Below are 16,575 nucleotides of genomic sequence, written 5' to 3' on the forward strand. Positions count from 1 at the left end.
TTCACCTCAATTCGCATTGAACGATTCCTTGGCCATTTTCCGAGTAGCTTTTTGAAAGCATTTATTTAATTTTGCTCTGAGTACATGCGAATTAATTGCTTTCAACATTTCGGCATTTAATTATTTGCTCTTTAACATTTCTCCATTGAAGGCTGCATAATGCTGGGCGGCCAGCGTTGGTTAGCCATATAGACGCTGGGTTGTTCAGGCGGTTTGCTGCTTGGCTTGTGTGCGCTCCGTTTGCCTTTCTGATTGTTGGTTCGACTGTGCTTTTTTGTTGTTTTTTTCTTGCTCAAGTTTGAACAACTCCAACTCCTGCTCACACACACACACATTCATAAATTAATGTGCGAGCATAAGTGCTGTGCGCAGCGCCATTGCTCTTCGCTGTGCTGCCAAATTCATGGAACTTTCGCAATAATTCTTTATTAATTTTCGATTTATTTCAATCAGTGTGCAATTAAATTCGACTCTGCCATGAAGTGCGCTCTTAATATAAGTGAGAGCTGCAGCTCCACCAACACCCCTGTAACTGTGTATACAATATATGCGTATATGCAGGTATTTATTTGTATATATATGCATTATATACATATATGTAAATGCTTACAGCTCATGGTGCCTACATGAGGCTTTAAATTAAATATGTTGGCGAGGACTCGTGAGCTATCACGCTGCGCATGGTAAATGAATGGCTGAACATTACATTGGGACTCAAAATAATGTTCGCTTTTGTTGCTGTTTTTGGTTATTATAAAATGCACAAAGCGGAAGAAATTAAACACAGCACCGGAAATGAAACAGTCTGTATAGCTTTAAAGGCATTCTCATGAAATTTTCGAAATGATCACAAGTTCTGAGAACTGTCCGTATTGAATGGTTAGAGTAACCTTTGTGATGATGAAAATTGGTTTTTGCTTACATATTATATAGACGGCCACAGCTATAAGTATCCAAATTTACCGTTAAGTATGTTACAGTTTTCAAAACGAATTGAATTCAATTTGCGTACTAGTTATGTAATATGTATTGGTCATCTGATCAAATGTAAGCCGGACTGGCTAATATAAGCTTCATTTTGTTTTTCAATGGATTCAATTGCCACCATTTAATGCTCTTTTTCCTCTCCTCTACCTTTGCCAATACAGTTTTAAGCGCTTATAGCTGATATAAACACTCGAGTTCATCGCCCTGAACGTCAATGGGTAACATATTAGCTAATACTTCAGCAGCGTCAGTTGATATAGTCCGGAAAGCACTTATTACCCGAATTGCATTAATCCTATGCACTGAAAATATTTGTTTAGCATACACTTAAATATCCAATGCCTGTATCCAAACTGGTGCCGCATATAGCATTACTCCAGGTGTTCCTTAAATTTTAGTTTGGAGTCCAATATTAGGAGTAAAAGTTCTGTTTTGTCCTCCGCCAGTTTCAGACTCAAAGAAGAAAACCATTGGCGTAGACCATTTAAGCACTCATTGCATTTATTTCTTAGGTCCGCTAATTGTTTGGCCACTGCTACCACCATGTGATCATCCGCATACGCTACTAGTTTCATGTCTGTAGGTTGTTGTCTCCTTAGCGCCACGTCATACATAAGGTTCCATACTAGCGGGCCTAACACAGATCATTGGGGTATTCCACTCGAGATAGAGCAGCTCTTGATGCCTTCGTCCATTTCAAAAATCAGCCTTTAATTTTTAAAATAACTCGTTAACTGTAGGCTGCGTCTAGCTGAGTTACAGCGCTTCTTCAGCTTGGCGAGTTCTGCGTTTCACCAGTAACTTAATTGGGTTCAGTCAGAAGCTATATGCTGTAGCTGTACGACCCAAACAATTTGTGCAAAGTTTATGCCAATTAATCGAACAATAATCTGCTTGTCAAATAAAGATTTTTCCATACAAGGCTTTGAGGTTTATCAATCAGTTCATATGACAGCTACATTCACCAGTGGTGTAATATAGACGATTTGAACAAATGAGGGGCTCTTTAAGAGCCGAAAGACGTGTGCAAAATTTCAGTTCAAAATCTCAAAATTCAGGATATGGTTTAGATATCACTGAAAGTCGGGTGCAAGCAAACCAAATCATAAATAAATCGAGTTTAAAGCTAATAAAGATGCAACAGTTGGTTTAATTATGGGATGCCAATGGAATATCTTTCTTGGAAACAAGAATTTTGCAATTTGGAATGCTTTAAAAAGCAGAAGTTCAAGAAGAAGATGAATAAGAGTGGACTGTGCCACCAGTCAAACCGTAAATGTATGAACCCAATATGAAATTTCTTCCACATCCATCGTATTCTGGCTCCAGATATTTTCCCAGCTATACTATTCTCTTGTATGATCTAAAACGAATGCTCGCAGAACAAATATTTAGCAACTTTGAAGTACTAACTAAGTACTGGGATTGAGATCTATGTTGGCACAATCCTCGATGGCAACGACCTCAACAATTTTCAGTGGAAGATTTATTCGACAAAATTTTTTTCGTTAAAAATGTTTCAGTGTCATCAACAGCCGATTCCACGACCAAGAGACGTTATTTCAGCAAACTAACCCTGTTTGGGTCAGTAAGTAGAAGGGGTTACTTGTCTCCAGCTTTCGCTCGGCCTGATAACCCAGAAAATTTTTATAATATTACCTGATTTCCTTTATAGCTTTAAGAGGGCAGTGATTATAAACCGGCAACCAACAAACAGCCTTGTATGTAAATTTGCATTTTTCTTCTTTTTTTGATTAGTTGAATTTGTTTTCTCAAAAAAACATTCGTGTGAACTGTCGTAAAGTAGTCAGTTAGCTCGTGCCGCGTTTTGGTCGCACCTTGTTTGATGGCCCAAATTATTTTACGTCCCTTTTCGCTTTTGAATTGCCAGCAATTTAAAGTGAAATTCATACAAACGAAAAAGTAGTAAATAAAAGTAAATTTACTTTTTTCCCGAAGCAAGCGCGGTAAAAAACGAAGCCAAATAATAGAGGGAACGTTGAAAAAGTTAGCACACCTATTCGCCGGTAACTGCTGTCCATTATTTTCAAATTGGTTTCTTATGCAAAGTAGTCGAAGTATGTTTTGGTATGTGTATGTGTGTGTGCTTCTTTGGGTGTACCATATAACGGGTGATTTTTTTGAGGTTAGGATTTTCATGCATTAGTATTTGACAGATCACGTGGGATTTCAGACATGGTGTCAAAGAGAAAGATGCTCAGTATGCTTTGACATTTCATCATGAATAGACTTACTAACGAGCAACGCTTGCAAATCATTGAATTTTATTACCAAAATCAGTGTTCGGTTCGAAATGTGTTTCGCGCTTTAATTTTGTTCAGCGATGAGGCTCATTTCTGGTTGAATGGCTACGTAAATAAGCAAAATTGCCGCATTTGGGGTGAAGAGCAACCAGAAGCCGTTCAAGAACTGCCCATGCATCCCGAAAAATGCACTGTTTGGTGTGGTTTGTACGCTGGTGGAATCATTGGACCGTATTTTTTCAAAGATGCTGTTGGACGCAACGTTACGGTGAATGGCGATCGCTATCGTTCGATGCTAACAAACTTTTTGTTGCCAAAAATGGAAGAACTGAACTTGGTTGACATGTGGTTTCAACAAGATGGCGCTACATGCCACACAGCTCGCGATTCTATGGCCATTTTGAGGGAAAACTTCGGACAACAATTCATCTCAAGAAATGGACCCGTAAGTTGGCCACCAAGATCATGCGATTTAACGCCTTTAGACTATTTTTTGTGGGGCTACGTCAAGTCTAAAGTCTACAGAAATAAGCTAGCAACTATTCCAGCTTTGGAAGACAACATTTCCGAAGAAATTCGGGCTATTCCGGCCGAAATGCTCGAAAAAGTTGCCCAAAATTGGACTTTCCGAATGGACCACCTAAGACGCAGCCGCGGTCAACATTTAAATGAAATTATCTTCAAAAAGTAAATGTCATGAACCAATCTAACGTTTCAAATAAAGAACCGATGAGATTTTGCAAATTTTATGCGTTTTTTTTTTTTAAAAAGTTATCAAGCTCTTAAAAAATCACCCTATAGTTTGGATAGGTTTCTATGTGTGTGAGTGGCCTTGTGATTTTATATGTGAGAGTGTGTATGTGTGTGTAAGCATAAGTGTCGCCTTTCAAGTCAAATTCAAATGAAGTGCCTAAATGCGTTACAGCAATAGCACCAAAGGTAAGAGTAGCAGCAACAGCAACAACAATCATTACAACAACATAAGTCAAAACAACAACAACAAGCAAAAGCAGTAACTACATTTTCAACAAAAGGTTTCTAAGCTGTCCTCAAGGAATATGCCGAATTCTATTGCCGGTGGCCAAAGGTAAGCTAAGGAATGATTGTAATAATAGCCCAATAACGAGCTATGCGTGTGTGTGTGTGAGTGTATATGTGTAAGCGGTGTAAGACGTGCTAAAGCGAGACGAGGTGAGAAGTAATAATGCCTGCTGCCTTGGACTGAGTGGCAAATAAAGAAGCTGTCTATGTGCTGGGCTCAAGGCACTTTTGGCAAGAATGAAGGACCGGATTTTGCTATTGTCGCATTAAATCTGAATTTATGGTTGCGGTAAAAATGCGTTTACTTTACTCACAACCATATATACATACATATGTATATGTGTGCGTCCATATATATGCAAATGAAAAGCAGCCTTGTGACTTTATCGGGCATACAATGCGCTGAGCAATTTATACGCGCATGCAGCGGTGAAGTGCGGTGAATTTGTGCTGCGCGTAAGTGTTGCCATTCATTTACACATTCGAGAATTCGCAAACTCACTCGCACATGGCCCTACAAACATACACATACATTAGTGTGGGTATGTAAATGTGGATATGCAAACCGACTTGATATGCGGCCACTAGCTCGTTGTGCCCACAGCGAAATGTTCGTGTGAGTTTTATTCCTCAATCTACGTTCCATGTAAATGTATATGTGTGTGTGTGTGTGCATGTGGATCGCCTCGTATGCCATTCATAACACCTTCCGCCTATTGTGTGCCGAAATTAAATTGCTCTGACCTGTGCTATAAATTTCCGAAATAGCTGGCGCGATTTCTGCCGCACAACCACCAGCACCAACGCCATCAAACCGGCACAACACATTGACACATTCGCCAATCGCGCTCCATATGCATATATATGTGTGTGTTTGACTGTTTTCGTGTGTAATTTTTGCCTGCCTTCATTTACATGTTCGCCGTTGACCTTTGTCGGGCCTTCGCTCACACTCGAACTTCACCTACCATTGGCCGCAAAACTGTTTGAAATTTGCATAGAATGCGGTCAGCAAGGTAGTGGAAGGGTGCTACGAGTATATGTGTGTAAAGCCCTTAGCGTGCACTCGTTGTGGTTAAAAATTAAAAACATTGGAGATTTACTGCGCTCGAATAAAAAACAGATATATTTTATTGTGTGCGCTTTTTGAGATTTCTATTGATGAAATGACTATAAGGGCAATTAAGCATAAGTGCAATTTTATCATGGCAACGCCACCAGCCACCGCAATTTATCACAACTTTTTTCGTCTGTTTGTGGTTAGAAGAAAGCTGTAATTTTGTTTTATGTGAGTTTGTAATTGATACCCACTTTAAATCGTGTAAAAGTGGAAACTGATATGAAATCATCATTTTTTTGGCAAAATTTCTTGAAAAATTGTATTCTCGGTTTTTAAATGCAAGAAATTTTGATTTTTTACTTGAGAGGGAAGGTCGAAAGCAGTTAGGCATGCTTTCCACCCTTTCGAAAAGCGGCCACGCCAGAGCAATCATTCGACTCAAAGAATCCTAAGCTATCTGAATTCAAGACCTGCCTAATTTCTTTTAGTAGCTTAGATACGTAGGAAGCCTTGGAAGCTATCTCGTCGCAACTGGCTGAGGACTATACTTTTTTTGAGAAAATATTCCAAATTTTCGTCACCCGAATTCTGTTTTATCATATCTCTGACAATCACTCTGTAATGATCACCAGTACAGGGTGTATCAGATAATTTATTTAGGGTAGTGTGAAAGGAATTTGAGTGATACGGTAGAGATCAGATTTTGGATCACCACCAGTACAGGGTGTATCAGAAAATGGTGGTGATATGATAGAGATCACTCAAATTACTTTCAGACTACACTAAATAAATTATCTGGTACACCCTGTTTACTCTAGTGGATAATCCGAATCCTCACAGATCATTCATCCGACAACAAACGCGAAAATTTAAGCTGTGCTTATCCATTTTATGAAAGATTTTGCTAAAGGATCCTGGTTGTCGGGCTTAAAAAATCCAACTCGTGGTCCTAAACCAGATGACCACTGATTCCGGTTTTCACCAGAAAATTTTGTTCCTCTATAAAACTCACTTTTGGTTGAATGGCTACGCTAATAACCACCTAAATCATCGCATTTGAAATGATGATAATCTTCAAACCATTAATGAGACGTCGCTACGTTTCAAAAAAATCACTGTTTAGTGTGTTATGTAAAGGAAACTTTTGCTGAGCGCATTATCTCAATTTATTCGTAGTTTTAGTAATATTTCTGAAATATATACCCTTCTCAAGCAAATATCTAAGTTCTATTAATCACTTATTATATTCTTACATCTTTACCGTACAAACATTTATAAAAATAAAAATAAAACATACGAACAGCAAACAAATAATCTTCCAACGCCCGCAATTGATCGTTGCAGCGCGTGTCATGCTGGCAATCTTACATTCATACTCAATAACGTTTATCTGAATATTGCTTCATAACTGTAAATACTTTTGCGAATTACTGTTTTACATTTTCCACAATTTCCAGCACAATTCTCGTAAATGAAAACTTTCTCAACTCGTTTGGCGAAATTACGAGCGCCTGGAGGGCAATCGACCGAAATGAAGTTATTGATATTTAACGTCAATCTTACGACGATATTTTGCTCTCTTGCCTTCCTTCCTTCACGCAGAGTTCACCAGCGTTATTTTACTGAATATATGTATATGCGAATTTAACTTTCCTCAAGCAAGCGCTGCGGTGTTATCTTACAAGGATAAGTGCGCTTACAGGGTGTTATGTAAAAGAGTTTGCGTTTGGTTCAGGTATATGTATACTTGTACACAAATTTACCGTTATTGAGATAGGTGTTATGAATTTCAATAGTTATTGTAAGTGTGCGGGAGCGTTTACAAGCTTAAGGCATTTTGGTTTGAGTTGTTTTTTTTTTGTGAAAAAGTTAAGTAATTAACAATCGAGTACTTTTTTTGGTACTTTTTATCAGGTGGAAATAAATCGACTGGTACATGGTGTGTCTTATGAATAAAAAATCATTATGGGTTATGTAAAATTATTCGTAAAGACCTATTTAATCACTGGTTCTTATGATTCGTCTATGTGGGAAATGCATGTCTAGTTATAAGGCCGAAAATAAGCGAATTTTCCGAAATTTTTTCTGAGAAAAATGTTTGATTTATTGCGCCAATCCAAATAAGTACACAGATTATGATATCTTTAAACTGTAATTTAAGACTTACTGTTAGTAAAAACATTTATTTGTAAAAGTACCACAGCTGATCTCCGGGTGATCCTTTCAAAAAAGACGTTTTCCGGTGACCAATATATCTCTGAACTGGTTCATTAAAATCCCAAACAGATTTCGTATTAGGAAAGCAACTCGAAGGAATAAGCTAAATAATTTTTTTTGGACAAAATGGCGGTTTCGCAATACAAAATTGATTTTTGGCCAAAATTTCGGCATTAAATTGTTTAAAAAAAAATATTTTTCGGTGAGAATGAGTCCTCGATTAATTACTAAAAAATATATTTAAGAAGCTCGTGCTAAAATTTGAGACTAATTGTTTTACCCGTTTTGGAGTAATATTGCTCACCGAAAACACCATTTTGTGAAAAACGCGTATAACGTTTGGCCTTGTACTTCCAAGTACTCTGAAATGTCTTTTCAAATTTGCGTCTAACTTCGAAAATGTTTACTTGAACGATATGAGTTTTTTAATATACAAGTATGTACATTAAGAAAAAAAAACTTAAAAAATCGATTTTTTGAAAATTTTACCCGCATATAATCCTTTAATTGTTTGTACTGTTGTAATATAAATGAACAAATTATGAAACATGAATAATATGAATTTTAATTGCCAAAAAACGCTCGAGTTTGATGCTCTAGACTAGACTTCGCTTTAATCATCATTAAATGAGTGAAAAAATAATGGCGAATGTCATTAGCCAATAAAACAAACATTGCTGCCTGCTTAAAAAAAATCATTAAATTTATTTACTCAAAGAAAATCAATAATTTGTATTTTGATTCAGTTACCTCAGCGACTATTAAAAGTTAGCAATAATTTTTTATAACTAAGAGCTGCTATTAAAAGACCCTGTACTCAAAAAATAAATAGCTTGATAATTTCTATGAATAATATTACAATAGGGAGACATTCTAAATTTTTCTATTGTAATAAATTAAAAAGGCAGACAATATTATTTTTATTCTGTTCGAACATTAGATTTACTTTAAATTTTATTTTCTAGTTGCGATGGTAAGCTGATTTTATTTATTTATTTAAATATGACCTGTAAATAAAATTACAGATATTCTAGGAAATTAAAGGAACTGGCTGCTTAGGCCTTCGTCCCACGCTTGCAAGCTAATTTTGTAAGCTTTAACGAATTTCCTACAAATACTTGCTTAGTCTCCATATGCGGAATTGCAGTATTTCCAGAGGAATGTCGAATTCAAATAATTTTTAGTTACGAAATTAGATTTATAAATAAAAACCACTTATATAAATCGTAATGAAACCTACATAAATGTATCTAAATATGTATGTACCGTGATGTAATCAAAAGTGTAATTCCAGCAGCTATTATAGAAATTAATAGTTAAATTCTAAATACCATTTAATCATAATTATGGTTTCAGCGAACAAAATAAGCTAGAACTATTGAGTGAAACTCGTCATTAGAAAATAAAAATAATTATTCAAAACTACTATAAGGCCTATAATTTTAACAAATATCTTTTTAATTATTACCTAATTGTTATTGTATCAAACCAAAATTAATTTATTTGTCATACGGCAAAACTATTAGATTTCAAGTCGACCAACACACCTCCACCGAGTTGATTAGCTTGTGGTACTGATTAATTATGCGGTTTATAAACTGTTTTCGCCATTTGAAAAAATATTAGAAAACTAAACTGATATTGGCATGGTTTTTATCCGATTTTATATTTACATATTGTTGCCTTAGTTTATGAGTAATGTACAATACATTCACTAATTAGCGGGATGATATCTACTTAAAACAAATGGTTTTATGCCCTGCTCTTTTTCCTTTTAAATGTTTATAAGAGCCTAAAAAGTCAATGTATAATACAAGGTGCTTTCCAAAGTAAGCAGGCCTTAAAAAAAAAAAAAAAACAGAACAAATGGTTCTTTCGGCAAAATCAATTTATTTTATTCAAAATAGTCTCTCTCTGCTTCAATACAGTTTTTTGTACAGTCCAAAAGCATGTCAAACGGGTGTTTTAGCTCGTTGGCAGGTATGGCCGCCAGTATGCCGGTGCTAGCCTTTTGAATGGCTTCTACGTCTGCATAACCGATTTACTTTCATGGGTAAATGCATTTTTCTGAAAAGGAAGAAGTCACACGGTGCCATTTCAGGTGAATACGAGGAGGAGTTAATGGTTAAAATGTGGTTTTTGGTCAAATAATCGTCCTACGATTGTTGGATTCTGAGCAATTTTTGGCCCTCAGTCAAAAAGTGCGGAGCAAACCGTTCACTGGGCTTTCGCAAATGCGATAAACCGATGTTTTGGAGATGTTCAATTCCATTTCCGTGAATTTCAATGATGATTTCGGTTGCTTTTTGATGAATCTATGCACAGTTTCGATAGAATTTCCGGTGAATGTTGATCGTCATTTATGTCCTCACGACCGTTTTGAAAACGACAAAACCACTAGTGCACTCTGCTACGGGATAGGTAATCATCGCCATAAACTCGTTTCATCAATTAAAACGTTTCGGTAAAAGTTTTACCAATTTTAAAACAAAATTTGATGTAAGCACTTTGTTCGAAGCTCATTTTCGCACCGATAACACAGAAATACTGACACTTAAAACGCAATAACTCCACTTGTAATAAATGAAATGTCATGAAATTCTCACTGGACAATCGATAAGAAGAGATAAAAAGAAAAGAGATCCTAACGCACCAGTCGGCATATAGCCATCAGGGGTTGTTGTGCTGTTTACTTTGGAACGCACCTTGTAGTATAATAATTTTGTTCGTTGTTTTTATCAAAAGGAGTCGTTTTTCTACCATTTGGGTCAGATATTTTCTCAAGCCTTATATAAAGTTATTTTTCCCACCATATTTTTCTTTATCCTGTATATATCGGTTAGTTACAGTGAAACTAACATATTTCTCTTAGAAGCACATATACATTTTCAAGCGACTTTAAAATTAAATTAGAGTTATAAGAGTATCTTATGCCAGACTGTTTCTGATTCAAGGCCTCCCTTACTTTTTTTTCAGTGTAATTAGTGAAATACCTATGAAGTGTTAGCTTAAAATAAATTTTGAATTGTTTTATAATATTCGGCACATTCAGTTAGCACGATTGCGGCAATGAAAATCAATTAAAAATCAGTTTTGTGTTCGAATTTTCATAGTCATCGAATAAATTATAAAACAATTATCGTCACCGTTCCTATTATAAATCAATGCTATGCTTTTTCAACTTCAAAGGCGCTCGAAATGTCGCGAATTCTCTTCATTTTCTATGGATTTTTGGCAATTTTGTGCCTTTGTGCTTTGGTTAGTTGAAAAAGCTACTCAATAAATATTACATAATTAGGTGCTTTATGTTGTTTAAGGTGCGTGCTAGAGTTGACTTCACAAACATCAAATGTGAAGCCGTAGATCCGACCTACAACTCAATACGATACTGTTATATTCGGGCAGTGAATCGCACTTACAAATATTTATCGGCGGCCAATCATTTCCTCTCGAAGGAGCCAAAAAATAATATATCGGTAAGTAGCGTGAACTAAGAGGCACCAAAGTACTCTATCAATGTAGTTAATATGTATGCACTTATTCTTTTCCTCAGGTTGGTGTTGCTACACTTAAACGCGCCAACGGTTATAAGCCCTTCCTCTACAACGTCACAGTGGATGGCTGCAAATTTCTTCGCACGGGTGGCAATACCCTACTGCGCTTCTTACATGGCCTCTTCCACAAGTACTCCAATGTAAATCACACTTGCCCTTACACCGTAGGTTGAATTGGCATTACGTTTCAAAGTTTTCAAGTTGACATTTTTCTTATTGATTTATTTTAATTATTCAGCATGACATTGAGGTAAACATGTTGCCGATAAGTCACATCGATAATTTGATGACAAATGTCCTACCATTCCCGAGGGGTGACTACCAACTCGTCACATCATGGTACACCTACAATGCTTTGCGGGCCGTGGTTAGGGTATTTGTAACATTGTCTTAAGTGTCAAAATTTAAGTGGCATGCCACAGAGAGACAAGAGAGAAAATTTTTAAAAATAAATCTTGAAGTGAAGGCTCATTTACAGTTATAATGAAATTATACTATGGTGTCTAAAAAATTAATTTGTGTAATGATTTTCTCATCAGAGAAGTGGTCAATATGAGAAAGAAATAACTGTGTAACCGAATTGGAGTATAAAGAAAAACAGTTTATGTCTAGCCAAATACTGGTATCTTACAGAATAACGACTCATACATATATTATAGACTTTTAGACTTCCTTTCATTCATTATATAAAGGGTGATTTTTTAAGAGCTTGATAACTTTTTTTAAAAAAAAAAACGCATAAAATTTGCAAAATCTCATCGGTTCTTTATTTGATACGTTAGATTGGTTCATGACATTTACTTTTTGAAGATAATTTCATTTAAATGTTGACCGCGGCTGCGTCTTAGGTGGTCCATTCGGAAAGTCCAATTTTGGGCAACTTTTTCGAGCATTTCGGCCGGAATAGCCCGAATTTCTTCGGAAATGTTGTCTTCCAAAGCTGGAATAGTTGCTGGCTTATTTCTGTAGACTTTAGACTTGACGTAGCCCCACAAAAAATAGTCTAAAGGCGTTAAATCGCATGATCTTGGTGGCCAACTTACGGGTCCATTTCTTGAGATGAATTGTTGTCCGAAGTTTTCCCTCAAAATGGCCATAGAATCGCGAGCTGTGTGGCATGTAGCGCCATCTTGTTGAAACCACATGTCAACCAAGTTCAGTTCTTCCATTTTTGGCAACAAAAAGTTTGTTAGCATCGAACGATAGCGATCGCCATTCACCGTAACGTTGCGTCCAACAGCATCTTTGAAAAAATACGGTCCAATGATTCCACCAGCGTACAAACCACACCAAACAGTGCATTTTTCGGGATGCATGGGCAGTTCTTGAACGGCTTCTGGTTGCTCTTCACCCCAAATGCGGCAATTTTGCTTATTTACGTAGCCATTCAACCAGAAATGAGCCTCATCGCTGAACAAAATTTGTCGATAAACACATTTCGAACCGAACACTGATTTTGGTAATAAAATTCAATGATTTGCAAGCGTTGCTCGTTAGTAAGTCTATTCATGATGAAATGTCAAAGCATACTGAGCATCTTTCTCTTTGACACCATGTCTGAAATCCCACGTGATCTGTCAAATACTAATGCATGAAAATCCTAACCTCAAAAAAATCACCCGTTATTATATGCTGAGAAGCAATTGTTTCGATTAAGGAAGATATTTTGAAGTTTTATATGGTAAATAGTTAAGCATTTGCAAGACATCCTCACATACTATTTGTCGTAGAAAGAAAGAAACCATTGTAATGCAGGAGATCGAGTCATACTTTACAGGTGAGCAGCCGATGAGCCTTTCTCTTGGCTCAAAAATATAGCATAGTACTTCAACACATATACCGGCTTATCCAATAGGGATCATATGCCTTCTAAGTAGTTTCGGTCATTTTTAATATGTCATGATCTGGAATTTCATTATGGAAAGATACATACATATATATAAAAAATTTTCGATACCAAGCCGTTCTCAAGAATTGGGTTTGTCTAAAACCACAACCTGAGGGATTTTGAGAAAGGACTTTTGTGATTGCATTCATATAAAAGTATTTTCACTCAAGAACTGAAGCCATTGGATCATCGTAAACGTAGTGGATTCACTGGTGGATGCCTTGGAACAACTCGAAAACGAAGACAAAATCATCTTCTCTGATGAGGCTCACTTTCATCAGAGTGATGTGGTAAATAAACAAAACTACCGAATAGTGTGTTATTTCGTCTGGTGGTATCATCGGCCCGCACTTCTTTCGAAATGAAGCTGGTGACACCGTCACTATCAATAGAGAGCGGGATAGATCGATTTAAATCAACTTTTTATGGTCCCAATTGGAAGCAGTTGATCTTGGCAACATTTGATTCCTAAAAGACGGGACTGCATGCCACACAACACGTACAACAACCGAATTATTGTATCAAAAGTTTTGAGATTCGTTTATTTCAAGAAATTGTGACATCGAATGGCCTCCAGAAGTTGTGATTTAACATCAATTGACTACATCTTGTGGGGTTGCTTAAAGTCATTGGTATTTAGCAGTAAACCAGACTCTCTCCAAGCATTAGTGACAATGAACTTTCTATTCATGGCATACGACTTGCTTTAGTGTAAGAAGTACTCGAAAATTGAGTTCATCGAATTCGTTCCTTCAAAAGAAGTCGTAGAGGCCATTTGTATGATATTGTGCTTTTAATTTAAATGTATCAGTTATACCTTACATTATATAAAAGACATTTGAACTTCCTTAACAATAAATGTATATTTTTTTAATAAATCATATTACTCCTATTGGAAAACCGTGTATGTATTTGTTGGTAAAGTATACCTTTAAAATACATGCATCTTAAGGAGTTCTTAAGGGTTCTTGTAGACTTATGAATGAGTAACTATTTCTCACCTTGATAATGCTAAGCTCGTCTAGTATCTGGTATAGACGTCAATCACAATTAGCACTACGTTAATTGCTCTCTTGTTTAACTCCACCTCGCTCATTAACCTTTTGAAGGGTCGAAATCAATTAGAAATACGTTTTCGATTTTCAAATATATATTATAATAATAATAACACTCATCAAGCAAGTGAGGTTCAAATTAACATGACGAAGCTTTTATAAAATATTTTTTCTCGTTACGTAGACTAGGAGTTAATTGATCAATTACCCGGTCGTTGCTCGACTAAAGTGCTAATTTAGATCGATTTACCGTACAAAGTAAACATTTTCTTTTGCTACATTAATTCTTAATCGAATTGAAATTGTTTTGAAACTGAAGTGAAACTTTGCGGATTGTTGTCCGCACTGTAAATCTGGCTGTGTTTAACGCTACAGGATGTTGTCCAGGCTGAAAATTTGGTTGTGTGCTTTGGTAAAACAGAAATCAGCTGATGAATATTAATCATCAGAAAATATACAAAATTAAGAACATTGGAAGTATAAAAGCTGAACGTTTGTTGAGTCCATCCAGTGGCGTAGCTACAACTTCGGGCTCCCGGGGCCAAGGATGTTCTGCCAACCCCTTTTATCTACCTACCTACAAATTTCATGAGGTGTTTGAGGAAATTGATAATAAATTTACAAGACATCTTATTAAAAGCCATAGAAAAAACCCTATTTTTGCCCTATATCTTGTACACTTTTGACACAATATGCAGGATGTTTGCCCGAATCGGAGTTTTTAAATACCATCGAAGATCGTTTTGCCGCCCCAAGACGTTGCGCCCGGGGCGACGGCCCCCTTCAACTTCAGTTATCGTCATGAATCTGAAATCAAAAATATTCGCTGGTTTCCAGATATTTTTTTGTTGAATTTATTCTTCTACTCGTGGTCAATGTACTAAAATAAAATTGTGTGGCCTTCGCTCAACTGATAACCAACTTTTTGTAATTTATAATCACAGTAATCTCTCGTTGGTACTTAAAAACATTATTTGTCTCTCACTTGTCCTTCAATTATTGTACATGGTGCAGACGAGTGGACAATGGCAATTTTCGATGGTCCATTTTAAAGGAATTTTAGCAAATTTGTGCAAAATTTTGGAACACAAGTCCCTTAGTAGCGGTAAATCGCTTGTGAGTTGGAAAATTGAGTGCTATGTTCGCTCTTATTACTAAGCATTTTTAAGCTAATGTTGAATTGAAGTCCGTAAAAATATTAGTTCCAAAATGGACTAAAGAAGAGCCCCACTTTACCATATATTTCGCAAGCAATCGGCGGAGTACAACTCAATTCTTTATTATCGTCAATAAAAATAAGAAGACTTATTGCATAATATGCGTTAACCTACGTATAACAGTAACCATAAACTATTGTTTTAAATATGCAGCTCGGATGATAAAAATTATCTAGTAGCACATTTGCAATTATGTATTTCGGTTAGTTAGGTAAACAAACCAAGATAAACAGAATAAAAACTCCTTTATTTCGCAATCCCAACGGACGTTTCAAATTATTTTATATTTTTATATTCCGAGAAGGAGCCGACTGAGCAAAGTAATTGGCATACTTTCATTTGAAGTTCTCTTCCACTTTACAGCCATTAAAGCGTCTTCGGCTTTATTGCTTTACGCCGGAGTTGCTTTTTGTTTGAAAAAAAATAATAATATTACGTAAATGTGCGCTGAGTTGCTTGCGCGACGATTACAAAGTGCCCTTCCTCTGCAGCCAAAAGTTTTAGGCCTCTTTTTGTGGCATTCGTATTTGATTCCAGAGCAAAAAAAGTATGCCTCAAATTAACTTGTCGGTGGCAAAGGCAAGCATTTAAAATATTTTTAACAGTTATGTGTTTGTACACAGCCAAAGTGTATAAAAATTCACAAAGAATATTAATAAAATCATATTAGCAACCCGAAATTCAAATTAGTTTCTGCGAAGACTGAGATCTTGTTTTTAATTAAGGAGATGGAGGAATCAGCGATTGTTAACAAATGTAAATATATTTTAGGCTTAATTGCGTAGTAGGCACTTTAATGTTATGTGTTGCCTTTGAATAAATGCAGCGAGTAGTCTCAAAGCTATAAAATAGCTTTTTATAAAGCTTTTAAGCATTTCGTTTTCGTTCGGCCAATTATACGTTTGTCCTATTGGTTGTCTAATAGCTTGACAAGCCTACCTTCGAACGCAAAAGTTTCATTAGCTCTGCTTTTTCAGCTTTGCTTAAAAAAAAATCGGGAACAAGCAATGCCTTTAGGGCAATTTTCCCTCAGCGAAAGAGCGTAGGTAGTCTTGTACATTTAGTATTTACCTATCAGCAGAGAATGTTTGGCATTGTTTATGTTGAAGCACATATTTAGCTACATAAACATGAATAAGTACATAATAATGGCTAAGGTAATATGATTAATTTAGCAGTCGCAGTAATTTTCCGCGCTCCTTTGGTCATTCACATGAAAACAAAGGACGAACTTTTTGCGTAAAAGTTGAAGGAGTGGAATTTGTTACAGTGGATGGACGCTGGTGAAGTTG

At 36.2% G+C, this 16,575-nt stretch overlaps 1 protein-coding gene across 1 annotated transcript; it reads left to right on the forward strand.

Annotated features, from left to right (window-relative positions):
* Positions 1 to 10,767: 10,767 nt before the first annotated feature.
* Positions 10,768 to 11,517, forward strand: LOC125777661 (uncharacterized). Its single transcript, XM_049452759.1, has 4 exons — positions 10,768 to 10,827; positions 10,887 to 11,045; positions 11,123 to 11,287; positions 11,362 to 11,517. The coding sequence occupies exons 1-4, from the start codon at positions 10,768 to 10,770 to the stop codon at positions 11,515 to 11,517; spliced, it is 540 nt and encodes a 179-aa protein (XP_049308716.1).
* The last annotated feature ends 5,058 nt before the right edge of the window (positions 11,518 to 16,575 follow it).

Source organism: Bactrocera dorsalis, chromosome 3 (assembly GCF_023373825.1).
Source record: "Bactrocera dorsalis isolate Fly_Bdor chromosome 3, ASM2337382v1, whole genome shotgun sequence".
Lineage (NCBI taxonomy): Eukaryota > Metazoa > Arthropoda > Insecta > Diptera > Tephritidae > Bactrocera > Bactrocera dorsalis.

Coding starts and splice junctions, on each gene's coding strand:
- LOC125777661 (XM_049452759.1), top strand. CDS start 10,768: ATGTCGCGAATTCTCTTCATTTTCTATGGATTTTTGGCAATTTTGTGC. Junction 10,828..10,886: donor TTTTGTGCCTTTGTGCTTTG/GTTAGTTGAAAA, acceptor ATGTTGTTTAAG/GTGCGTGCTAGAGTTGACTT. Junction 11,288..11,361: donor ATCACACTTGCCCTTACACC/GTAGGTTGAATT, acceptor TTAATTATTCAG/CATGACATTGAGGTAAACAT.